Below are 27,189 nucleotides of genomic sequence, written 5' to 3'. Positions count from 1 at the left end.
AATGAATGACGTCAATGGAGATAACTGCGTTGTTCATTCGTTCAGTAGAGCTGGATCCGATTTATTTGTGCTCAGGTGTCACTCGTTTGTGAAGGCTTCTGGATATGTACAGGTATCGCAATTTCACATTAATAAATTGAAAACGAGTTACACGGGATGATGAGAGAAAAAGTGCGATGGTGTATCAAAGCTCGGGCCGTAACACCCACGGCGCGGTTTTACATATTAAACGGGCGAATGTTATTAAAAAAGTTTGCAAAAGAGTGTCTTCGTCGTCGGTGACGTTAGAATTAATAATATAGCACATGATACGACTCTGCCATTTTGACACATCTTTCGTAATTATATCGAATATATACGCAGGCGCATAGTATTTATCTTGATTTGTATAAGCTAAATAAACAAATTCACGAGGAAACATTAGTGAGGGGAAAAAAACGCTATCAAATCAGGCGCAGTATATTTATTTTGATTTGGATGTTATCATCCAAATCGCATAAGCTAAACAAACAATAAGCGAACATTTAACAGTGAATATTTGTGAAGGAATATGCAAGAAATCTAATTTTACAGAGCTTAAAAAGTAAATAAACACTTTTGGGCAGACTGAAATTTAAAAAAATGCTTTCCTTTCTATTTATATATAAAAATTGAATGAAAAAATATATTATTAATAAGCACGTACACAATAAATAATGTTTTTAACCTTTATTAATTTTTCCGACAAAGTACATATTACCTAGTGGGCTGGATAGCGTAATCTGTGAGATTATTTATTTATTTATTTCTTAAATATATGCGCGAGGTCTAACGGCTTGACGCCAATAAGCCCTGCATATAAAAGTAAAATATTATAACTTTAATACAATGTAATTAGGGTACATACAAACTGACATATACAGTGAAATTAGATAAAGGTTAAATATAATAGTGGGGCAAAATTTACAAATGTAAAAAAGAACGAAAATATATATAAAAATCGATATAACCAGCACAATATACGAGTGGTATAAGTCGCTCACTATTGACTTATGAGACCTAGGTTCGGATCTCATAAGAACTCTAATGTTTTTTAAATTTCCTTTAATTTTTAATGGCACAAAATCCTGAAATTATCGGGTTGTCTCGATACATAATCACTAATGTGCAGTTAAGTAGTAAAATATCTGTGAATACACCCAAAATAATAAAAATTAACTGTGAGCTTTCCAACTTTGACTCGCTAAGTTCATACTAACTTCAACCAAGAGGAAGACAAATTAACTTCATACCATCAAAAATCGCAAAAGCCGCCGCTTCTCTCTTTGCATCACCCGGTTCAGCTCGACAATTAAAATATACAAACTGTACATTAGTGCTTCAAATCATTCGCTTTATAATTTATCAACAATCTTCTTTGTGCCCAGTAAATTAAACTAGCGTTGAACTATTTATTTGTCACCTGTGCATCCATTGCACCAGAGCAGCTAGTTCGATCCGTTCGGCGCTTTATTCAATGATCAATTAATTGAAATAGATCGTTTAGACATGTCCAAACGTTTTCCACGGATTTACTACGGCACGTGGATTTTTTCGCCAAGTCGCCTTGAACTGGAACAGAATAATTTGTCTTGCTTAGACGCCGCCAACGCCGGGTAATTGTATTAAGTCTGTGCGGCTATGTCAGATATTTCTCAGCTTATGCGATAAATAAAACACGAATATACGTGTTAATATTTGTACGATCATAATAATAATATTTGTGTACCATAGACGATGCGTGGAGAGGAAGTTTTCTGATTTTTTATATTTATTTTACGACTGGAAAGCGTACATAATATGAATTAAACTCGAACCGGCAAAACAAACAAGCCTCAATATCCTGAACCAGCAATTTCAAAGGGTAAAAACTACGTTTATCTAGCTAGGAACTCTGATAAATGAAAAATAAAACGTTTCGGATGAAATATTCTATTGAAGACAAGCTGAAAGCTGAATACTATGCACACAACAAATTTCTGAGTACTAGGTTAATAAACAAAAAATGATCATATACAACCTTATATATATTAATTAGTTTAATTATAATTAAAGAGAGTATTAAACATCATTTATACGCAGTTTCTTAGCCATTTTTAAAGACGTCATTGTCAATCAAATGAAAGCATTGGACCCCTTCTTTCAGGTATTAGTCATCACTGGTCTATCGTGTTGATTGTTTTTTTTTTATATTTTAATTACAGTTATTGGAAACAGGTATATATATTCATAAATATGTATTATATATATTAAATATGAATATAATTATTAATTATTATTAATATTTTTTAATTATAAAATATATTTCCTTTTTATTTCTACGCAGCAGCTGTAATTTAGATGATATATAAAATTGTTTTTAGAAGTATACGTCAATATTTGTTTATATAAAATGAGTTCAATGATTAAATAATATTTGTAATGATAAAAATAATCTTAACTTATGATAAGATTATGGATTCATTAACTAAATAATAATAATTTATTCTAAGATTATCGATCATCATGAATATTTATTAATATTGTTTTATAGATTTACAATAATATTTTTAAATTGTATGCATATAGCAAAATAAAACCAACGGTTTTTTTAAGTTTTTCTTATTTAAAATCCTTTTATTAGATCACTTTTTTCTCTTATATCTAAGAAACTCTCAGACGCGGTCGCGTGTACATATTTGTAAGTATTTAAATCACATTAAAGCGAATGTAAAAGTCTAATGAGAAAGCGGCAATAAGTCTTACTTCTCGGAAGCTAAGAATTAACGCCAAAACCAATAAAACCGGAGTAATAAGGCCGTTCGTTACAAATGCAAATGTTGTGTATTGATTTCATTATTTAAGCCATATTTATTATTAATCTAATTTATTTTATAGAATACTAATTTATTTGTTTATACTTATTTACTATTTTACATGTATTATTTGTCATGTCTGGTATGTCGAATGGTCTAAATCGTTTAAGTCGTCTGGTGTCGTAATATCTACAATGAAATAGTTCGGTTATCATTTTGTTTGGGCGAAGTTTTAGTATATCTCTATATGTCGTGTATTTGTTCGTTTTTTAATCTTTTTGTGCTTGCACTACACTCTCTGGAAGTTGTCCGAACCGAAGTTTAACTGAAGTCGGCCAAGGTCGCCAACTTCCGAGTAGCGGCCACACTGTCACAAATTTCATATGCGGTTCGGACGGCGGGCGTGAATGACGTACGCACGGCGGCTGCTGTCATGTACAGCTGGCATATTTGCGCGCGATCAAAAAATGTGCCAAATAATCGTAATTTTTAAATTGTCATATTATTAAAATTACGCTACTGATAATTATAAAATTGTGTGGACACTCACCAATACAATATCAGTAAAACTTTTCGGTCGTAAATATTCAATTTACGCAAAATCTTTGTCGGCTTTTGCAAAATGCCATAAGGCATAAAAATGATACTTCAGAAAACGAACACCACATCTGTGACTATCCTAGAATCGATTATAAATAAGAATTCGTTATGGTGTGACATTTATATAAACCGATCTAGGAAAATACATAAGGATATTAGAAACGATTTTTTTTTTTAAAAATCAAGTACCAATAATTATTTAATTTTATATGAAAAAAAATATAATAACGATATCTGTTAGAAGAATATACTATCGAAAATATAATTAATCCCTTTTGGTGCCCTAACATATTCAAAGATGTCAGTAAGAGTTTGTTGCAGTCCCTGATAAGCATGTGGTATTATAACTTGACCACGTGACCATGATGCAGCGCTCGACGTGCGTGTTAACCATACGCGCATACTGAAATTGAACCGAGCTATTGATTCTATCTCAGTTTGCGAAACACTCTCTCACTCTCGTCACTTAACACGCGAGAGAGCGAAAGGGGAAGTATCTCACCGCTCGCGCTCGAAAGAGCAGCTCCGACTTCGGTTTCTTTGACTTCGGTCCGTTTGCCGACAATGCTCGGAAGCGCTCGAAGCTGGCCAAGTCGACTGAATTACCCCCACTTTACCTCCCGTTCTCGGTAGCCTCGGACAACTTCCGAGAGATTTTAGACCGAACTCGACCGAAGTAACCCACTATATTCTCCGTCCTTGGCCAACCTCCAGAGAGTCCAGTGCAGGCATTAGAATTCTACGTATAGGTCTAAGTTATGTATTACGTCATTAGGAACATACATTAGGTCTTTATGTATTTATTAGTTCAATATATTAATTATAAGTTATTATTACAATTATATATGACCCAGCTCAATTTTATTTTAATTAATCATCACAAAATTAGGATTATCTAGAAAAATATTTTCTGATAATCGATCAGAATTATATAATAATAACAATAACTAACTTTAAACTTAGCATTATAATCTTTATCGGAAAATTAATAATTATTAGTAGTAACTTAGCGTTACAAAACAATCAACAAATACTTAGACGCTAGGCTGAAAAACAAAGTCTATTTTATTAATGATCTACTATTATTTTACTATGAACTACCTAGCTCGATTTTATTTAAATTTTTAATCCTGATACTCAACCGTGAGACTAGAAAAGTCTAAGAAAACCTAATATGTAATCCATCAAAATTTTAATTATATAATGTAGTTATTTTGACTAGAAAAATCTTCAGCTGTGATAAATCTTCAAAATACGATTGACGATTTGCAAAAAATCAAACACTCTTTCTTTATCCAAAAAAATCAGAAAAGGTTTTCTGCGTTCCTTTATAAGAGGATATTTGGTTATTATCCGAGCAGTTCTTTTAGTAACCTTGGGATACGATTCGCTAAGTCAGAAAATTGGAATTGGATTTAGCCATTGTAATTTTTATGTGGGGTTACGCTAATCGTGTCTACGTGGATAAACCCGAAACATTTGAGCAACTAAAAACCAACAATCGCCAAGTTATAGAACAAAAAATGATCAGCTGCTGCAAAAAGTCCAGAGATGGTCATTTAATTTACATTATTTTTCATAAATAAAAAATATATAAAATGTTCTATTTATAAAAATAATCCGAAGATGTTTTTAAACTTGTGTTATTTTAAAAAAAAGTCAATGGAAACTGTTGTTGAATCACCCTTTATATTACTGATCTAGCGGCGGCTTGCATAGTGACACACTTGTAATATACTTTTTTTTAAATACTTTAAAACACTTTTAATGTACATAATAATTGTCATGTTAAATTGGAAAAAGCTTAAAGTTTTTAAAATTATACTTTTATAAGTGTTTATTAGACCGTGCAGCAGTAATTTTTTTTAAAGAAACTGCACTATTTTATTTAAAGAAACCACTCATTTAGTTTATTTTAAAAAGTATATTTACGAATTTCCTACCTTAGTTGAACACATTTTCTTCCGCCGACATATTAAATTTCCGATTTCCTGCTCGAGTACAGTTTTCCGACGTGAAAAAATACACTGGAATAAAACGCCATCAGGCAGAGTATCGCAGGAAAGCTAATATTTGAACACGTAACCTTTTATAAAAGCAATGTGATGTATGAAAAATGGCAGAAAATTATATTGTTGTCTCCTAGAATTGCAGTAAAAATTATAATGATATCTCGCATACTTTTAAAAACTTCAGATGATACTCTTCTTTCATGTGTTTTGCATGCATGCTTACAAACAACGTTCGTACCATTTCAATTTCAACGTTGAATCCTTACGGGGTGGGGTACAAGGGATTCGAACGATTGAAACCCTATCAAAACTTATCAAGAAAATTAATTCCAATGTTCGATATCGGGAAAACGGTTCGGATGCCATTTCGTTCACTCTTTCGTTTCTATTTTTCTATCGGATCGTATTCATCCAAAGCGGAGAGCGATAAAAATTTTCATAGGAAAACGGAGGAAAATATAAAAATCTAATACAGTTTTGTATTTATACCTATGTATTTGTTTACATATTGGTTCCAAATCATCCGTTTTGATATTCAACGCAACTGATCAATAATGTTCGTATCATATTGGTAGTGGGCGATGTTATATAGAACAAAAAAGGATTATATTGCATAGTTCCCATAGTATTCAGGTCATGGACTCTCCTTGACATGGTTGCCTGTGTGCATCATTGGCTTATATACAAGTATTCCGGGGAAACTCGAAACTACGTTATAAACCTTAAATGGGTACCTGTATAGATTATGGTGGTATTATTATGAATTATAGATTACTATGTATTGTTTTGAAAATACTTATTCACATAAGATATATTTTTTAATCATAATTATATTTAGAAGTACAACACTACTTATGGACAAATTTATTCTTAAAGCTATTATTATAATAAAAGATTAAAAAACACTTAATAATACAAACCTAATGATTAAAAATATGTAACTGATTTATGACGATTTTCTATTCTACAAGAAAAAAAATATTTTTAAGAGTAGTGTACTATAATATAAAATGAATGCAATGTTTGGTGTGTTTTGTGCATTGACGTGCAAGAGAATTGGACCTTTTCGAATAATTTTGTCGATTTCTTGATATTAGCTTTCGACTGAAATGGGTTAATTAATACTAATTATAGAAATATTTGGATTAATTAATACTAAGTATATGTACTGTTACTTCGATATTTTATTAAACTAGTCACTACTAATGCATAATACGCGGATTTTCCATTTGATTGTTACCAAGTGTACTTCTAAATATACTTTTTGTTGTGAATGCTTCAGGGCACAAACGATATGTGTGCATTAAAATTATATCAACAACCTCTTGTCTAAGTGGTCGTAAAGAAAGCCTGAAAGTTTACATTTAAGCTAAGAGTCCATTTTGTTTACATTTTCACGGTGCACAATTGCGGCCATTGTTGAACGTCTCATTGTGGGTGGTCATCAATAGACTCGAACAAAACATCTACTTTGTTCCTCGACATAGAATCGACTCCATGGAAACTTTGCCGTGGCGTAATTTAGCCTGCTATTTATTTGTGCTCTGCGAAATTGGACACATGCTGACAAGTATATTATTTAATTAATCCATATAATAAACTTATGTTAGAATTATTTAAAAATATTATGATATCGTCATTGCAAATCTGCCACTGTGTAATATGCTTTTTTTACTAATAGATGTTTTAAGTGACACATAAATTATCCATTGGAAAAGTTAAGTTGGCAATACTACTATTTACACTAAGATCCGCGTGACGTGTGTGCAAGCAAGTCGTATTGTACACACACACACATATATATATATATATATATATGTGTGTGTGTGTTTTCTACACAAAAAAAAAATGTGTTGCTTACAATTTTACTTCTGGAACTTGCACAGTTATTATTTAATAGCAAAATGTACTTCTTCTGAGTTGGATTAGGTTAGATTACCCAATAGATTGTTACCCATCACTATGTGACTAATTTTGGATACATTTAGTATTAAATAAATATTTAAATTGTACGTAAATATATTATTCTTTATATATTCAATCGAATATGACAAACAATTTTACAGTTCAAGGACTTTATAAGACATGTGACATCAAGCGTTCGTGCGTTCTTCGAATAATTTCTTAGCTTTTCATATAATCTATTAGCTTTATATAATATATTTATATTTATTATCATAAATTATTAAAAAACAGTTTTTATGAACGTATACATAAATATGTAATAGTGTAAAAATATCTCATATTTAAATTGAATATCTTTAATAATATTAATAAAAAAAACATTATAGTTACATATGTAATTACATATATACATACATGCAGGATTTTTTGTCATGTAACTCATTGCTGAGCGTTCCCACTGCGACGGCACCGACCCGATTTTATTGCTTTTGACGTGAATTTTTTACTTCTGAGAAGTAATAATTGTTTTTGCGTCCTCCTATTGACCAAAATTTGATTTGAATACACTTTGATCAATACTCTCATATCAATAAATTTTGAAATAAATAAATCTCATAAAAAAATGTTTTATTTTTTATGCGCTTCGTGGCATAGGAATAGCTGCTTTAAATTTAATTTAAATGATATTTAATATAATTTTCTTAAGTAAAATGCTTAACAATAAGTGAGTTATGCTATGTTATATAAAAATCCCTTCATACACGTATCCGTAAATATTACTTTCTCACGCTCGGGGACGCACATTGAGTCTCATATTCTATGTTTATGCGCGCGTCTAATTATTTTTTTTATTGAAGCATCGTATTTCTTACTATATAAATACTTATACCGAATTAGAAGTTTATTGGACTGAAAGTTAGATAGACCAGTGGTATAAATCGGTGAAAAATACCAATAAGACCTGTATTCGAATCCTATATGGACCCTAACATTTTTTCAATTTCAATTGTGTTTCGTAGATCGGAATCACTGATTATTATATAATAATAATTCCGATTAATTTTCCTAATCTCACGGATGAATAATGAAAATAGAATTGTGCTAGGTCGTGGATAGTAACATCTATTGATTGTAAGTTATAATTATTAATAATATATATGTTACTGATGAACGGACTTTTGTCTCAGTCTGGTATCTTACTGTTTGTATTTATCCCGTTGTAACACATTGGGCTAACGAGTCTTATGTTGAAATGGAAGACTTACAATAAGTTAATAAATGGCTTATTTACAGATGTGTATATATATTATATTTTGAGACCAACCACAATATTTATATTACTTATTGGCTTGTAATTAAATAGTGAAAAATAATAATAATCAAACCTAAGAACTAAGAAGAGAATTTATTCACTGCACTCTTACCAGCCCAAGATCCAATTAACAAGTCTTCAAATATTCGTTTAATATTCAATAATTCTCAACACAATTAAATATTTGTGTGTGTCGATCATCTACTAGTTTCTCAAACGTTCAAAATGCAAACTCTGAAAATTCAATTATGAAGTGGAACTGTGCAAAACCATATCAAAATTCAAGTTTAACAATTTGATTTTGCGTTCTAGTGTTTATAAATTATATTAAAATGAAATATATATATAGTATACGTAATAATACGTACATATAACTATTAGTGAAAATATATTTTATTTGTATTCTAAAATCAAGATTTACTTTAGATATTGAAATTTTATAAAAACGAAAAATGCTTAAATAATATATTGTTTTTTTTCGTAACTGCAATAGAACTGCAAGAGCTCGATTTTCACTTATCCATCATTCTAAGCCTTTGCCATTTCCATTAATATTGATTATCTCAACTCTTTGATAGTAACAGCGTTCCAGTATGATCTGAAGAATTTTTTCAGGTCCGAAAGGTCAAGATAAATCTTAAACCTGTCAAGACACTGTATATCCTTCACCTTTTATTTTTAATTACAAAACTGCGTTCGATAAATAAAAAGCGTAACACTTTATTTTATCATTACATATAATGTCAACAATTTAAATATTAGCACAGAATTAAACGAGGATCGTTATTATTTGTAAATATGAAAATTACATATATTAAAAATGTAAATGTTGATCTAAACCCCTAAATCGTGCATATTCATGAAGCAAAAATTTCAATTACAAATTATCAAACTTTTCGTTTTATACTTTCATTCGTATGGTATATGTATATACATTTATAGCTATATGTATATATAATATATATTCATATATATTTAATTATTATATACATACATATATCATAAATGTATTATAATAAATAATATATTAGCATATTATTGGTCATTGTACAATATAATAAAATTTATATGGTAAAGTTCATATTCGAACTCCTAGCAATTTTATTTTCTTTAGGGTCTCAATTAGTGAATCCTTATATAAAGATTTCTTTTCTTTTTTGATGGATAAAGTTGTACTTATTTTTTGGAGTATCACGTTATTCAATTTTTATTCCCAATTTATTAAAAATTAAACTACTTATCAAAACAATTTCTCTAGTAGAATTTGAATTAATACAACTTTAGTAGAACTGAATTCTAGAGATACTTTCATATCTCTAGAATCCAGTGCTTTAAACGCAATTTATATCTCATATTTTTATGGTCTACTGCTTCTTAAAATAAAGTTTTTAAATGCAAGGAGAAAAATAATAAGGATACATAATAATAATTATGTTATTATAGTAATATCTTAAGACATGGTGAAACAACTTTTTAAACATAATCTAAATGACACTACAACAGAATTTCCGTATTGGTTTCATGAATTAATAGGCAAAAATTCACAGTTAAAATCTTCAATCTTTACCTAACCTTTAAAGTTTTGATAAATAAAAAGATACATATAATATAATAATACGGTATATTACAGTAAAAAAATATATTATTGATGAACAAATGAAGAGAACAAACATCAATTCGATGATGGTTTGTTACAATGGACGCGAATAATCAAATGACCAGAATGGATTGATCTACTTCGATTGAATAGTGTCGAGTTTGGAAAATTGAGTAAACGTAGAGCAAAACAAGATAAAGACTAAACCTTTTTGGATTATTAAAAAAACGATATTTAAGTTCGCTTACAGGTAAATTTTATGGTGTAATTATGTGTAAAGTTCCCATACAATTTCGCAATCTACCAACTCTCACGCCGAGCGGCTTCTTATTACTTGATTATTAATGTAATTCTTAGATTACTAAAGCAAAGATAAGACCGATTAGAGTATTTGAGAATCGTATGTAACATTTTTTTTTCATTCAAATACTTCCGACCTTTATCAAAAGCTTCCAAAACTGCATGTGTTTAAACATCTGGTACGGACTCACCCTTGTAAACATTTTTTAATTTTCGTTTAATTTTTATCTTTACTAAAAAAACTCGAAAAATCAGTTTTTTTTAAGAAATGTGAATTCTCGATTTGGCATTATTCCCGAAAAATTCTTAAAAATAAGCACTGCGTGTATATTGCGAAAAACTATATCGGGCGATTATTGTTTTTTTTTCGAGCAGTGGTGGAGAAGTTGGCAGAGAGATGATGTCCAGTGGATGTTCCTCAGAGGTATTGTAATTGTGGCAGCGCGTGGAGGTTCGTTACTCTCTGCTGCGGCGATCGTATGGTGGAGTCCCTCTCTGGCCCTGACCGTCAATAACCGTATGTTCCACCGTGTCTGACCTCTCCTCATAGGAGACCAGTCTTAAGTATCAAGGGTTGCAAAGCTCGCTGATGAATCACAACCATGCAGCGACCATCAAACCAATAGATGCACTCGTTTGTATGATCAACGAAATATGTCCACACTTCTAGAAAGTGATAACTGCTTGATGGACATCCTAATGAAGTCAAATTTTTCAATGGGAATTTTGTGGCTTTACGGTGCTTTTTGTCGTCCGGTGACATATTTCGCAATGCATCGAAGAGTAAATACGTGTTATTTATGTGAAACCCTTTTTTTCTGGACGTAACGAGGGCTTTTGTGTGGTCCCTTCCTTTACACTGTATTGTTAAGTTCATCTTGATTATTACGGATGCTCATCTCTTGTTAGCGTAAGTTTCGAGAAGATCCTCCTTAATTCGACCATATCATTCGATTATCGCAATTCAGTGTAAAATATATTACTCTTCATTATCGTATGTATTTATTTTGTAACATTTTTATATTATATGAATTTTAAACATTTTTATATTATATGAATTGAAAACAAGGTTCAGAAAAAAATTATAAAAAATACACGAAGGCAATGTTTTTATTGATATTATAAATATAGAACAACATTAAAGAAAAAATAATAATGCGTTTATTAATATAACAAAGAATACCCATATATAAATAATAAAAAAACGTAAGGTAAATAACATTTAATTGTAATAAATATAATACAGATGAAGTAATAATATATTTTACAAAAGGCACTAAAGATACATTAAATACTTAACGTTTGCAATGTTTCAAACACATGTACATAAATATATTGTACAATATTAGTAGGATACTTTTTTTATGAAGTAGCTCTTCTTAGAAACCTAATTTGGCATATATTTGCGCGTCCTCTTTGTATAAATTGCCACTAAGAATTATATTTTTCACTAATTGCAGGTGTTGAAAAATGGTGAAAGATTACGCATGATCGAAAATAAACGCCGTATTTTTATTTTTTATTTCTACAATGTTTAACAATTTAACGCAGTTACAGCAAATCATATTGCCGTTTTCTTCAGACTTCCCGGAAGCATGTTGAGTAAAAATACTACTTATAGGTTCCAATTTAACAAGTTCATTATAGGTTTCATATTAGCGAACTTCCGTTAGCCATACAAAAAATATCATTGGCGATACAATTGCTAAGGAATTTTTATTAAAGAACATTATTAATATTTTAATTTCTATTTCGAAATAATTCTAATAATATGCACCAGGAAACGAAAATATTTAAAAAAAAAATGTTCAATATATGTGGAGAAAAATTTTGAAAGGATTGTTGTCGAATAATGATCCGGACAGCCGTTGCTACAATGCCTGTATTAAAACTTTTTCACATTTTATAATTTGGACAGAATTTTCATCAATAGATTATTCAATATTTCAAAATAATGTTTTCGGTATTTTATTTTGCGTTAAAATTTCAATCTCCAGAGGCTTTTAAAAATATTTCATGGAATTCGAGATCTCTAGAAATCCCTAGTTGCAACAAATAGCAAAAAAAATCGCGAATAGTCGTTTATCTCGGCTAATATCGGTGATAAAATAGGCAGGGCCGTATCGATTCTACTGCGTGGGTGGCTTTTATTAAAAAGTGAATGGCGGTGGGTGGCTTTTGTTTGCCCATCAATATCCCTTCTTTTCACTATGAGTTATATCTTCGCGACCACAATATGTTTTTTCATCTTGTCCAAAAGCGCCGATTTGTTAACGGGCCATAAATAAGAGTTTCATTTATTTCGATGGCCCGTCCTTCAAAATGCCAAAACCTACGGACCTTTCGAGTCGGGCGATTTCAAATGCAACTAGCACGTCGATCTGGCCGTTGGAACGGACCGCAAATTGAATTTGCAAATCGAGATCGTTTCGTGTGACGGGCGTGTCGATGAATGAAACAAATTGACTTTTTACAATATTATATAAGAGTATATATATATATATATATATATATATATATATATATATATATATATATATATATATATATATATATATATATATATATATATATATATATATATATATATATATATATATATATATATATATATATATATATATATATATATATATATATATATATATATATATATATATATATATATATATATATATATATATATATATATATATATATATATATATATATATATATATATATATATATATATATATATATATATATATATATATATATATATATATATATATATATATATATATATATATATATATATATATATATATATATATATATATATATATATATATATATATATATATATATATATATATATATATATATATATATATATATATATATATATATATATATATATATATATATATATATATATATATATATATATATATATATATATATATATATATATATATATATATATATATATATATATATATATATATATATATATATATATATATATATATATATATATATATATATATATATATATATATATATATATATATATATATATATATATATATATATATATATATATATATATATATATATATATATATATATATATATATATATATATATATATATATATATATATATATATATATATATATATATATATATATATATATATATATATATATATATATATATATATATATATATATATATATATATATATATATATATATATATATATATATATATATATATATATATATATATATATATATATATATATATATATATATATATATATATATATATATATATATATATATATATATATATATATATATATATATATATATATATATATATATATATATATATATATATATATATATATATATATATATATATATATATATATATATATATATATATATATATATATATATATATATATATATATATATATATATATATATATATATATATATATATATATATATATATATATATATATATATATATATATATATATATATATATATATATATATATATATATATATATATATATATATATATATATATATATATATATATATATATATATATTTAAATATTGATCAAATTTATTTTATTTAAATTTAGTCAAACTTAATTTGAATTTTTAGTAAAATCATGGCGTTATAATTTTCTTTGGAAAAAATACTTATTATTAATGTCAATCTTTCATTGAAACTTGACAATCAACAACTAATAAGTAGTGTGACACTATAATGAAAATCAAAGTTTTATTAATTATATACAGTGAAACTTTGGACAATCATCAATTAACAAACAGCCGACAAATGAAAGAGTTTTATCGCACCGTGAAACTGTAGAAGCCGAAAGAGCAAGACAAGAAAATTGCTGTGTTAAAGAAGGTTCGCCAAAATCTACATCGATAGTGTCTAAATTTGAGAGTTTATTAAATCTTATCCCATTCTATATGATTTTTTAATCATATGTGATTTACTTATATTTAAATTATTCCTAATTGAAATAGATTTCTGTTCGTTTGCCAATCCGGACAGGTGTTTTTTAAATAATGAAGAAAAATATTTGATGACAATTGACGCATTTGGGAAGAATTGTTCCATCACGTATGATATATACAGTAGCGGTTTTTAGGCAGGATAGACGCATTGTTTATCGTGCATTCTTCACGCACAAAAGAGTATCTGTAAAAACAAATATTTACACAAGTGAGTTTAACATAAGTGTCTTAAATCATAGTTCAGAACAATTTAAAAATATTTCGCACAGTAAAAATAGTTGTCATTATTTTTATTATATGGCACCAGCGTTTATTTTTTTAATAAATTTTAAATACCTATAAAATATTTTTCTGTTATAAAAATTTAGAGCTTACGTACTTACGTTAGTGCATATTATTATTTTAAAATAAACATATTTTACTGGATTTCTTATCTATTTTTTTAATGAACAGCATCCTGATTCCAAACAGTAATAAACAAGCTACTTAAAAATAATTTGTAATATGCTTATTAAAAGGAATTCGACGTGTTTTAAATTAGCTTCTAAATCCATTTTAAATGATGATTTTACAACGACGAGTAAATAAAAGATCAATTTAAATATGTACTTATGTTTGTTTTGTTGTAGAATTTATTGCTAGATTACGTCAACATATTTCTATTAAAATTATCGTTCTGGGTTTTGGGCTACCAAATATAGAAGCTGCATGGACATATATTGATTGATTGATGTAATTCGTCAGGCTAACGCTTGTCATGTTACATTGTTAGTTTTGCAATAATAACAATAAAATAGGAAATATTATTTTTGTATTTTATTTAATAATATTTTAATTATGAAATATATTTTTTATAAAAGTATACTTTAGATTTTCGTTTCATATTTAAATACAAACTAAAGTCTTACTTAAAAATATTAATTTATCCCTACCATACCCTGATGACAGTTTTAAATCAAAATCAATTAATTAAAACAATCCGTACAGAAATTTATTATTTTTAAAATTAAAATTTATCGAAAAAATGAAGCTATAGTAAGCTATACCTCCCATAAATAGAGCATCCAATTCTGAGATTTCAAGTCTGAAATTTGCCGATCACGAGATCTCAGATCTGACCTGAGATTGTCAAATTAGATACTGTATACTAGATAGCATTTATAAATTCACAACTTACTGTTTCATAGTAATTTGTTTAATTTATAAGGATTTCGTTGATTCTGGAATACGAATTACAAAATTGCAAGGAATGTGCATAAGTTATAGTCACGTCGACAGAGTGCTTTGACAACTATAATTCACAATTGCTTACGAAATTTTGAATCTTTTTACAAAAACTTGATAGCAAAAAAAATATATGTTCTAGAATATTATACTAGCAAGACATCATTTTTCAGAGGATGATTCGGAGAGTTGAGCTAAAATATTTTTTATGCAATATTTCAGAAATTGTGTGTAATCCATGAACAGTGCATAATTGTTCTGGTATGACAAAGTTTTACAATGCGTATCATGACTTTTACACCGTCTGTTACAATACAAACAATATTATTACTCAATGAAATACGGTGAATTACCAGAAGTTTTTCAGTCATTATATACAATCATCAAACATTTAAAAAATTTTTAGAGACCTATTTGATTTTTTTTGACAAAAAAATCAAGTTGGATTTTTCTGAGAGAAAAAAAAGTGCAGCCAATGAAATAATTTTTGCAACATTCTGAAGAACAGACTTAAAATTTGAATATTTTACATAAATCTTTGCTCATAATTAAGCCAACATCAACGGAAAGTGAGCGAGTATTCTTAACTTATTCTTAACTTAAGGAATATTTCTAAATAAAATATAAATAGACTATCTGATTTGTTTTTAATTGGCTTATAAAAATTAAAAAAATTATAGTTTTATTATATAATCGTAAAATTCTTGAATTTTTTGTAGTTATAAAAAAAAATATAACAAAAAAATGCACTAAAATTATTAATTTTTAATAAATTAAAATGCTTTTTTATATAGGTACATGTGTACATACAAATATTTAAAAAAATATTTTTTAGCTATGATTTTATCGATAAGCTAATCTCTAGTATCAGATTTGTACAATATATAGTACATGTGCCAATATTTTATCTTTCTCAAATGACACTATTAGAGTAGCATTGATCTGACTGATACGATTTTATTGAGTTAACATTTTCCATTTCACTGATTTGCTGCGATTTCCGTGACATACGTGAAGTTCATCAATTAGGCTGGACCGAAACGAGATTAGTGCGCAAACAGTTTACCGCTGCACCTGCCTATAATTAAATTATTCGGAACCGACCGCAAATCGGTTTAAACACTCTAGTTTGTGTCCGATGCTGAAATTCGGTTTCACTGCAATCCACTACGTGCTCCAAACCAGTACGTCGCAGATTATCGCCAATCCGGCACTGGAAACGCACTGAACCAGATGTACAAAAAACTTTTTTTACTTTTAATATTAAATTTAATAACTGTTTTAAAAGTTCTATAGACCATTCTAAACACTAAACGACGGTCACACGCAGCGGTGGTTATTTGCATTTAAATAAATTCGTTGCAAAATTAACTGACCCCTTTAAAATTGATATATAGCGAAAAATAAATTAATGTGAAGGTAATAACCGAACGTGCGCGACATTTTGCATTTTTACAGTCACCACGCGTCCCTTCTCAAAACAAACTTTTTTAATTACCGCGAGTCGGTTGCTGAGCTTCACTTTATGTTTTTACTTTGACAAATCTACACCTGAGATTCTTTTTTTCGTTGTTGTTCGTTCCCCAGTCCATAAGGCTACTTAAAAGTTTGTGTATTATGTTATATTGAGCAACGATGGTGGCTATAAAAATATTATAATAATATACAGTATTGAATAAAAGCAGCACAAAGTCTAGATGCTCAATTACGTAACGTTATTTCAAGTAGTGTGCTTTTATTATGCTACGTACAACAATATATTGATGTAGTTTAGGTGTCAGTGCCGGACGGCGGTGTCGAATGCAGAAGCGTTCAAATAAGTTTGTAGCAGACATAGACGATAGTAGTCATTAAAGTGACGTTAAAATGCTAATGTTGGGGCCTCTTAAAATGCATAAATATGTCGAAGTGAATCTCTCCATTTTTTCCTTTATAAGTAAGCAAATGCAAGAATGTTATTTCAGCTTTTCCCAGGGAGGTGGCAAAAGTTGACCGGTCACACGAAATTCCTTAGTTAAAGAAAACCTGTCTAGAATATATCGACTGAGATGGTAAGAGTATTCCGCCTGCATGGAGGAACTTGAAAATGAAATTGTGTGACATATAATGACACTATCAGTTCTCGAAAGCCACTTTTATGAAGAATTGAGATCTTCATGCAAGTCGATAAAATCCGAAATCATCTGCATTCTCTAGAAAATTTTCAAAACCATTCATACATAATAAAAATATTGAGTGATTCGTTGTCGTTTCTGTGTCATTAATGAACAATAGAAACAGCAATGAATCACGTTAGATCCTTGCGGTACTCCAGAAAAAGGTATTATATCAAGCTTAAAATGAGTTTTTATACTTGAAGAACTAATATCTTCAGAAAACCGAAACCAGATCATTTTTTCAAAAGTAACTCGTGATTGGCTTTATCAAACGCCTTTTCAAAATATGTGTATAACACGTCCACTTGTATACCGGAATCCAATGATTTCAAAAAAAAATTTAGAAATTAGGTTAGTGATAATGCATCAGTGACAAACGTTTAGCACAATCAACACAGTTAAGAAAATAGTGAGATAATATACTATTAACTATTGACTTCTACTTTATTAATTATAAAACTAATAATACAATTATGCCACTATGTACTACGTCATAGCTTAAATTGATTAAATGATTCGTCCGTGAAATAAGAAAAATCTAAGAAAGCCTAATCTTTGATGATTGATCGGAATTATAGTTACATAATAATCACCAATTGCGATCTTCTAGACACAATCTAAATTGTAAAGCACTAAGTGTCATATGTGATTTGAACCCAGTTCTTTCAGGTATTAATCATCGACTAATGCAAATATTTGTTTTTCACTATATGATTAGTTAAAAACATGTATTTTAATGACTTACAGATGAACAAAAAGAAATCCCCCCTGTCTCTAACTACCGGTATATAGGAACAGATCTATTGTATGTCAGGTATTAATATCGAGCGCGCACGCTGATTCATGATAGTATATCGTTAAAATTTGTTCGCCAATGTTTCTCAAACTTAAAACATGCAACATATTACTTATAATAACCACGAGAGATATTTGAAAAATAGGAATAAAATGTTTCTGAAACGTTTAATTTTGGGATCGATTTGTATATCTTTAGAACATAGAGTTCTACTAGTTACTAAGCAAACGTCACACTTAAAAAAATTACACGGGCATTGTATACCCGAAATTGCTGCGACTATAATTTAATTTAATATGCCACGTCACGCGGGCCCTAGCTAGACTGATTATTAAAACATCTCGTATAAATTTATTCGATTCGACATCTATATTAATTTGTTACGTATTTTTAATTTCCTTTTAAATATAATAAATAAATTAATTAAAAAAATATAAGCATCTAAAGGTTAAAAATAAACTCGAATTATGATATTTTATTAAAAAATCCTCTCTTTCGCAAAGATATCCCTTGACTAATTTGTCTTTTAAAAAAAAAAGTGTATAACATAATAGTATTTAAGTCAATGGCTCCGAGCGTTTTATTAATTGCGAATTTTAGCAACTTTATCCGCCACCCCCACCTCCACTCCAATTTTCGCTCCATTACATCAAAAAGAAAAATATTAATTTAATTGATTATAATATTATTTCGCAGAGAGTTTGTTTAGTCGAATTTTCAAAGAAAGCTGACTGACGACTTGGCAAATAGCCCCTGTTAAAGGGCTGCGAAATATATATATTGAACAAATATATATTTAAAACACCCTTCTAATTATTAAGAAAAAAACAAGCATTTGAAGCAAACCGTCTAAAAAAGGGGTATCTGGACAGTCTTGTGCAATATACATACATATATCCAAATAAGCAGTGTTTATGTGTTTTTTTCTTCATATTTTGTCTATGTATATGTTTTTAAAAAACATTTATTTTAATATGATAATTAATTTTACACACAGATTATATTCAATAAATGCGATGTGTACAATTGTGCTATTTGCTAGAAATTATAAAGTTAAACAACTTTTTACAATTTAAATAAAAAAAAAATAACAATAATGCTAATTAAAATATATTTAACTAAAGATCTGGAACTTTCAAAATGTGTTTTTTTCCTCTAAAACTTTATTTCGCATTTTTTGCTTATATTTTAATTCAAGATTCTTTCTATCAAGGTCTCCAATACATAATATGTTTTGTGTGTTATCTCAAAATATTTTTATAGTATTTTCTAGCATGAAAATGACAATGTTCTTAAACAGTTGCTATGTGCTATGAAGTTATATTTAAAAACTTCATAATAGTTTTTAAAGACAAGTACAATTATGTGTATATTATATTTTTTGTAGATTTATTTCGGATGACTTTAATTCAAAAAAATATATTAATACTGGGGTTACTCCTCACCTAGCAAGTATATGTTAGAATAAGTAATTATTTATATAATAAGATTTTATTTTTTGTGGTAAGCGTACTCTTTAAATATTTTTTTTGTCTTAAGGCCGCGATGGCAGCAAGCCTATATAAGTTCAAAAATGTGCTTCTTTAATTTTAGCTTAGAGTCCAAGTGAAAGCATTTAACGCTAGAATTCTATTATAAGTTATTACCCCGTTTACCTTGGAGAAATGATGGCAAAGCTCGTATAGTACGTTTCGTAATACAATTGACTATAATATTCTGCTTCAATTGAATTTCTAACTATTCGAAATATTTCGCCTTTGCTACTATAGTTTTCTTATGTTGAAATCCCATAATGTCTGAAATTTGTGACGAAGTCAATGCTATTTCTAATTTTATATCTTTCTATTGTTCCAGGCGTGTCTCTAAAGAATATGTCTAAAAACTAAATTCATCGAAAACGATAGTAATAAAACATTTACATACACCAACTCTCAACGAAGATGCGTTCCAATCACAACGAACGAGAAAACGACAACATTTCCATCAAAATTGAACTACCGAGCTGTGAAGACGGCCACTGGACAAAAAGTGACGCCGAAGATACTATAAGTCAAATTCGCACAAGATCTAAGACCCTTGCCCCAATGATGAAAGTAAGTAGCAAAAATAGTATTTTCTAGTGTGTACTAACATTCATTAATAACATAATATACGTTTATAATTGTAAGGTTGAATCTTCTGAAGCTGAGCACAGCGACTGGTCACTGATGAGCGACGAGATGAGCGGAGGCAGGAAAAGAAGACGTCGACAAAACAGCACCAGTATGGCTGGAAGGAAACGCAAACCGGCACTTACAGCTAGGGAGAGGAATTTAAGGAGACTTGAAAGCAACGAACGTGAAAGGATGAGGATGCACAGCTTGAATGATGCATTTCAGGTAATGGAATACACTTATCTACTTTATGGTGACCAAATACCTCGACAGATATGTGTGTTAAACATCTCCCCTCGGTGAGAAGTTTACATTTTTTATTAGCGGTCGACCTTGCCCACCTGGTGCTTCGAAAGACCAGCGAAACACTTATAATATATGTATGTGCTTATTCCCGGACGCCAACGATATAAAACAAGCGCTTTTGTTGATCCAAGCATCTTGATCATAATTGAGCATCTCTCAAATAAATTAGAACTGTATAACTTGTGTATGCACAACAATTGTATATTGATACAACTTATCTCTATTATACTATATAATAGGCAATTATTAATGCGTTTGTTTTGCCTTAAAGCTGAACCAGTTAAATTTTGCACAGTAACCAGACAATTTCTAGTGTTTTTAGGACCAATTTAGGACCCTTCTATAATAGGTTGCCTTACTACTACCTACAATACATTAGATTCAGTGGTAAAGTGTGACCGGAATACATCGTTCCGTTTGTTCCATTGCCAGAACGTTTTCTGGTACGATTTGTTATAGGATCTGGTAAAATTTATTTTAGCTTAATTGAATAGTCACTGACAGCACACTGCACAAATCAACTACAACACAACAAATAAAATAACCAGGATATTCATCTCCGTGTTCACGGGAAATGAAATCTCATTGATTATCCCAAAAGAGATTAGCGTTCCAGTACTTCTTTTTTTACAACTACATCGCTGACGCTTCTGCTCCGGTGTGACTCACAAACGCGCACTAAGCCGATTCATGTTAATACATTTATACAAAGAATGGTTTTTTGAAGCGGTGCTTTTTTAGTTTACGCTTCGATGTGACCCTTAAGATTTATATCCAAGCATAATTTGCAAGAATCAAAAAAAAATTTAATTGTTATGATAAAATTAAATATTGTATATCATTTATGATTAGATTTAAAACTTAGCTAGATACTGTTAAACTAAATATTGGATGACGTTTTAAAATAGGTTTACAACTTAACTAAGTATTAATAAAACAAAAAATAATAACAGGTTTGCACTTTAGTTAAATAATAATATTTTGTTATACCTTACTGACGCTACAACAAAATCAATGATATATATTTGTTTTAATTTTAGCAGTTATGTGTCATTGATAGTGTTTTAGTACATTTTCGGAAATTGAGTGCCCGCATCTGTAAAACATTGTATTTTTTTGTTGCTTAAAAAACTGATACGAAACGTACACTTGCTGTTCAAACCAAAACCTAACCTAAACAAATTAACTAAACTCCAAAAAATAGATCATATTAAGTAAAAACGTAACGATAGACCGCATATGTAACGGTAGACTGCACATGCAGCGTGCAGTCTACCGTTACATATGTGGTCTATTATTTTTGAGTTTGGTTAATTCGTTTATAAAAGGTTTTGGTTCGAACAGCAAATGTACGTTTCGCAACTCAAATGTAAAGTGGCATCGAAATATGTTATAATCAAAGTGCATTGGTAAACGGTGCTAATTGTAGATAAAATGGTGTAGCTATTTATTGTTATTAATTATTTTTCTATTATTAAGACTTATTATTTTTCAGAAGCAATGAAATAACATATTGAATGATCTATATAGCGGTATATATCATATAAACAAAAAGTGAATCATCTCAAGTTGAAATCACTGTCAGCAAGTATTATCTTTTTATAAAGATCTACTACATCATTTTGATTTGAGTGTCTTGAATTTGGCTGTTCTGTAAGAAAAATGATCGCATAGAACAAAAATTGCTAAAAACTATATAGTAGATACATATTTTAACACATCGGAACTAAATATTACAGGTTAGGTCAAAATTACCGCTCTGGCACTATTTAATTTAACACTACACCAATGATCAGATTATGAACTTTGCTAATCGTAATTAATGCTTAGAAATCTCCTTCTAATAATCAGAAATCACTGAATATTTATTTTATATTCAGCACTGTAAAATATAATTCTAATTGCTATTATATAATGTCATTTAATAAGCTGTTGTTGTTTTCAGTCCCTCCGAGAAGCCATACCGCATATCAGGCAAAACAAGAGGCTTTCTAAAATCGAAACATTAACATTGGCCAAAAATTATATTCACGCTCTTACCGACGTCATTTGGGGAGGCGTTTCCATCGAGAGCGTTGAAATTAAAGAACCAATCAATAAAGAAGACCCTAAAGAAATATGCAAAGAGTCCGGAGAACAGCAAGTCGCTTTCGAAGCACCCAGCGTTGATATGGACGAAGGCAGTTTCTACGAGGAGTTTAGACTTCTGTAAATTGGGACAATGAGCATAAGTAAGATAAACGCGCAAAAAGGGTAAACACAAGCTTCTATAATAGTTAAGTTTGCAGACATTATTTTGAAGGAACAGCAATCGTATTCAGATGCCGAAATATATTCTTCGAACAACAAACAACAATCACTTAAGCCTCTAAATTGTAAATGAATATAAAAAGAAGTATTTACAAGGGATATAATATGACAGAATAAAATGTATGTTTAATATAAAAGTATATAAAAAAATGTATTTTGGAAGGCATAAATTGGATCGTCTATTTTGCGATTTAAATTGTACATATGTTCACATGTGAACGTTGTGTGCGTAATAAAGATATATGCTTATGTAATTTCATTACAAGCATTTAGACTAAGTGGATAGAAAATTTGTTACACATGAATAACATATGGTAGCACAAGTCATTGCACGTTTGTAATCAAGAAGGCACTAATTCTGATAAATATTAGTTGCAACAATAATTATTCGTATTTCAGTCGATGCGCATAGCTGTTTTACGTTTGCGCTATTATTGCTGGGTACAACCGTCCGGTTGAGAACAAAACAAGTGACTTAAAAAGCAAAAAGTAGATCAAATTCTTTGCAATAATTTTATAGGGAATATTCTCTGATTTGAATTTTTCCAATTAACTTGTATTTTAACTTTATATTATTACATTTTATATATGTTAATGAAAAAACACAAGAAAATATTTAATAACTTAAGATCGGGCCTTATCAATTGATATTCAAAAACAGAGACTTTTCTATTTTGATTTTAACCTTGCCTATTAACTTATTTGTAACATGAAACTCTTCAAAAAATTTGATTGTGACAAATATTAGATAATTGTCTTGCTTCTCAAATGGTTTTAATATATTTTTGTCGAATCAACAAAACTATTTTGTTGGTGGCATTAATAAATTTGTAATCGTTACTTTACCTAGCTTTGATACACAGCTAGTTTATCTGCTTTTATTGTTGATTTTATTATATATGATTTGCTATAAAGCTTGATACTCAGCGAACTCGAAAAAACATGTTAAGCTGAATGTTCTATCACTAAACATTACGCTTAATAGGTTGACGCAAAGAATATTGTGCAATGCATGATTTTTTTTTCTAGAAATTGTCATAATAACCTACTTTTATTTTTTATTGAATTGGCTATTGAGTAATTGTTCTGTCAGATGGTTGTTTAATTCTACTTAGATTGAAGTAATATTATCTTTTTAACAAAGTTGATTAATTTCTATAAAATCTGAACGAACAACTTAAATACAAATGTGCTCATATTTGTGACTTGTTAAGATATGTCTTGTTTTGCTGGTGGAAATAAAATTCAAGCCATTGTGCGTCTTGGTGTCGTTGTGGCACTCCTGGGTGACCCTCTAAGTAGGGCCTCGCTCTTTGAACGCAACTTGATAGGCTGTCGTCTTGGTGGAAGGAGTCTTCAATGGCCAAAGACGCAAGCTTGACGAATAACCGCCTGACAAATTAAGGTTTAAAAAATATCTTGCATCAGACCAAGAAAAAGAAGAGTGCGCTGACCTTTTCTCTGTTTGACGACCCAAAATCTACTGTCTGGTGCAGCTCAAAACAGTTGCTATCCCTGGCACCTGGCGAAAGTAGGGGTTTCTCGAAGGCACTCAGAATCGTGAAACAAAGCAACAATTTATAATTTTTACAGAAAGGACTTATCAAGTTTAAAAACGGTTCCGAAAAAGTTGGAAAGCTGTTCAAGCTTAGTTTTGCCGAATGGTCACCACAATACCTTTACAATAAAATAAGTAAATCCCACATTTTTATTTTACTAACAATCAAATAACTTCTACTTTTGATTGACCAGCTTAAATCGTAGGTTATTACTATTTTTAGAAAGGCTGAAAAATTCTGTCTTTTTCTATTTTAATCAAATATAAGCTAACAACAGGTTCTTAAAATACTTATATATCAAAATATTCTTGTTCTCTGACAAATTTCTACACTTCTAGTGTGCAGTGATTTTTATTACCGAATAAATAAATCAATATAGACTACTATCTTCGTGATTCACGCACTTCTAAGTATTTAAAAACTAGTTCTATGAATCAAGGGTATGTTAGCAATCGGCACTACATATTGAAGATAACGAGAATGAGATTTCGATCCGAAGATGAAACAAATATCCTATGACTAAATATTGTTAGTAAAACTTTTGAAGAACTTGGTGATAATTAATCTTGATACTCAAAATGATACGCTGTCTGTTTACTTAATAAATAAAACTAAACAAGGATCTGAATACGATTGATTCCATTAATCATTACCATATTAGCAAATATGAAAGAAAATTATAGCGATATTATTGCGTTAAATTTGTATTTATTACATGCATCTCTATGATCATATTGCTTAAAATCTAGTCAATATCTATTGATAAGTGATATATTAATATAAAGTAGATGGCCATTACTCAATATGGTCAAAATCGTATTAAAATAAAATATTTGCTATTAGATTTAAAAACATATTTATATTTATGAAGTATAAAAAGGCAAAAGTGTAATTATTATAATTTAACACCATTCACTCAATTTATGTTATTGTTACTGTTTTTTTTTATAATTTGCTTATAAAATAATTATAAATGAAATATATTTATTCAATATAGCGTGTATCTTAAATGTTAGAAAGCTTCTTAGTCAATAAATATATTTATTTTTCTAAATTTAGTCAATTAATGCATCAATTATTACGGAGAAGAGTCACAGAATACCAAGATTAAATATTAAGTCATTAGTCAATATTGCATTTTCAAATGATGATGCTTTATGTAAATATGAAATATAAAAAAAAAACATTAATCATAAAAAAAAATGTCAAAAAGATCTATTTATGTATCTAACATAAATTTTTGGGCACTTGTTAAATAAAGTACATAAATTATGAAAGAAATATGTAATTATATTAAAAAATTGTATGTTTTGAAATTTGTATATCTTAATATTCTTCATCGATTAATAATATAGTATGTAATAAATTTAGATGCCTAATTTTTTTTCGTAGCTTAATAGTAAAGTATTTTATGAATAATAATATTCTTTAAAATCAGCTTATAGAGTAGTTTGTAGCAAATTGTTATATTATTAATTATAAAATATTTATTGGAATAAAATATATTAAAAAGATATTAATAATGTGCATGCATATATATTTAAGTAATTATTGTATAATATAAATGAATATTATGATATAAAGAGTCAAGTTTTAAAAGTGACATTTAACGACAATGTTGAAAATAAAACGGCAGCTATTTACGAAATTAATAAATTATTATATACACAAAGATAAAGAGAAATATATTTATATTTATATAATTTTATCTTACAGTACTTTTTTTGTTTAGTCTAAATTTATACTAAAGATCGATGGATTTTAAATAATCGTTCTTTCGCTGATAAAGAACTGAATAGTAATAAAATAATGTTAAATTTGCGACTGACGGGTGTATTGAATTAGTTTAATTTCTATGATAAAATTACATAAAAAACCATATATATTTTTTTATTTAGTAAATTTTTCTTAAAAAATTCATAAATACTAACAAAATTTTAACGCAACGTAAATATGATAAAACATTAAATACGTCGTAAATTTAAAAAAATTAGGAATTGAACAATTGTCCTAGAAAAGACATACATATATGATTTTTAAGATGAGAAATCAAGTTAATGACATTATTTTAAGACAAATATACAGAACGATAGTTTATATTCACATGA

The 27,189-nt window shown here is 28.6% G+C and overlaps 1 protein-coding gene across 2 annotated transcripts in view; it reads left to right on the top strand.

Annotated features, from left to right (window-relative positions):
* LOC148238870 (uncharacterized) overlaps positions 1 to 25,849 on the top strand; it is a 104,220-nt gene extending 78,371 nt beyond the window's left edge. Inside the window, exons 2-4 of one of the 2 annotated variants that reach the window (XM_088190297.1) lie at positions 20,608 to 20,846; positions 20,922 to 21,131; positions 23,158 to 25,849. In XM_088190297.1, coding sequence (XP_088046423.1) covers positions 20,694 to 20,846; positions 20,922 to 21,131; positions 23,158 to 23,424 — 630 coding nt within the window. In that variant the 5' untranslated portion in view covers positions 20,608 to 20,693 and the 3' untranslated portion in view covers positions 23,425 to 25,849. Of the gene's footprint in view, positions 1 to 20,583; positions 20,847 to 20,921; positions 21,132 to 23,157 lie in introns of those variants that run through there. The other variant, XM_088190308.1, reaches the window with a different exon arrangement.
* Positions 25,850 to 27,189: the final 1,340 nt, after the last annotated feature.

This window comes from Plectrocnemia conspersa, unplaced genomic scaffold, assembly GCF_051122295.1.
Source record: "Plectrocnemia conspersa isolate PC_06_02 unplaced genomic scaffold, ASM5112229v1 ptg000001l, whole genome shotgun sequence".
Lineage (NCBI taxonomy): Eukaryota > Metazoa > Arthropoda > Insecta > Trichoptera > Polycentropodidae > Plectrocnemia > Plectrocnemia conspersa.
This window is presented reverse-complemented; position numbering and strand designations above follow the sequence as displayed.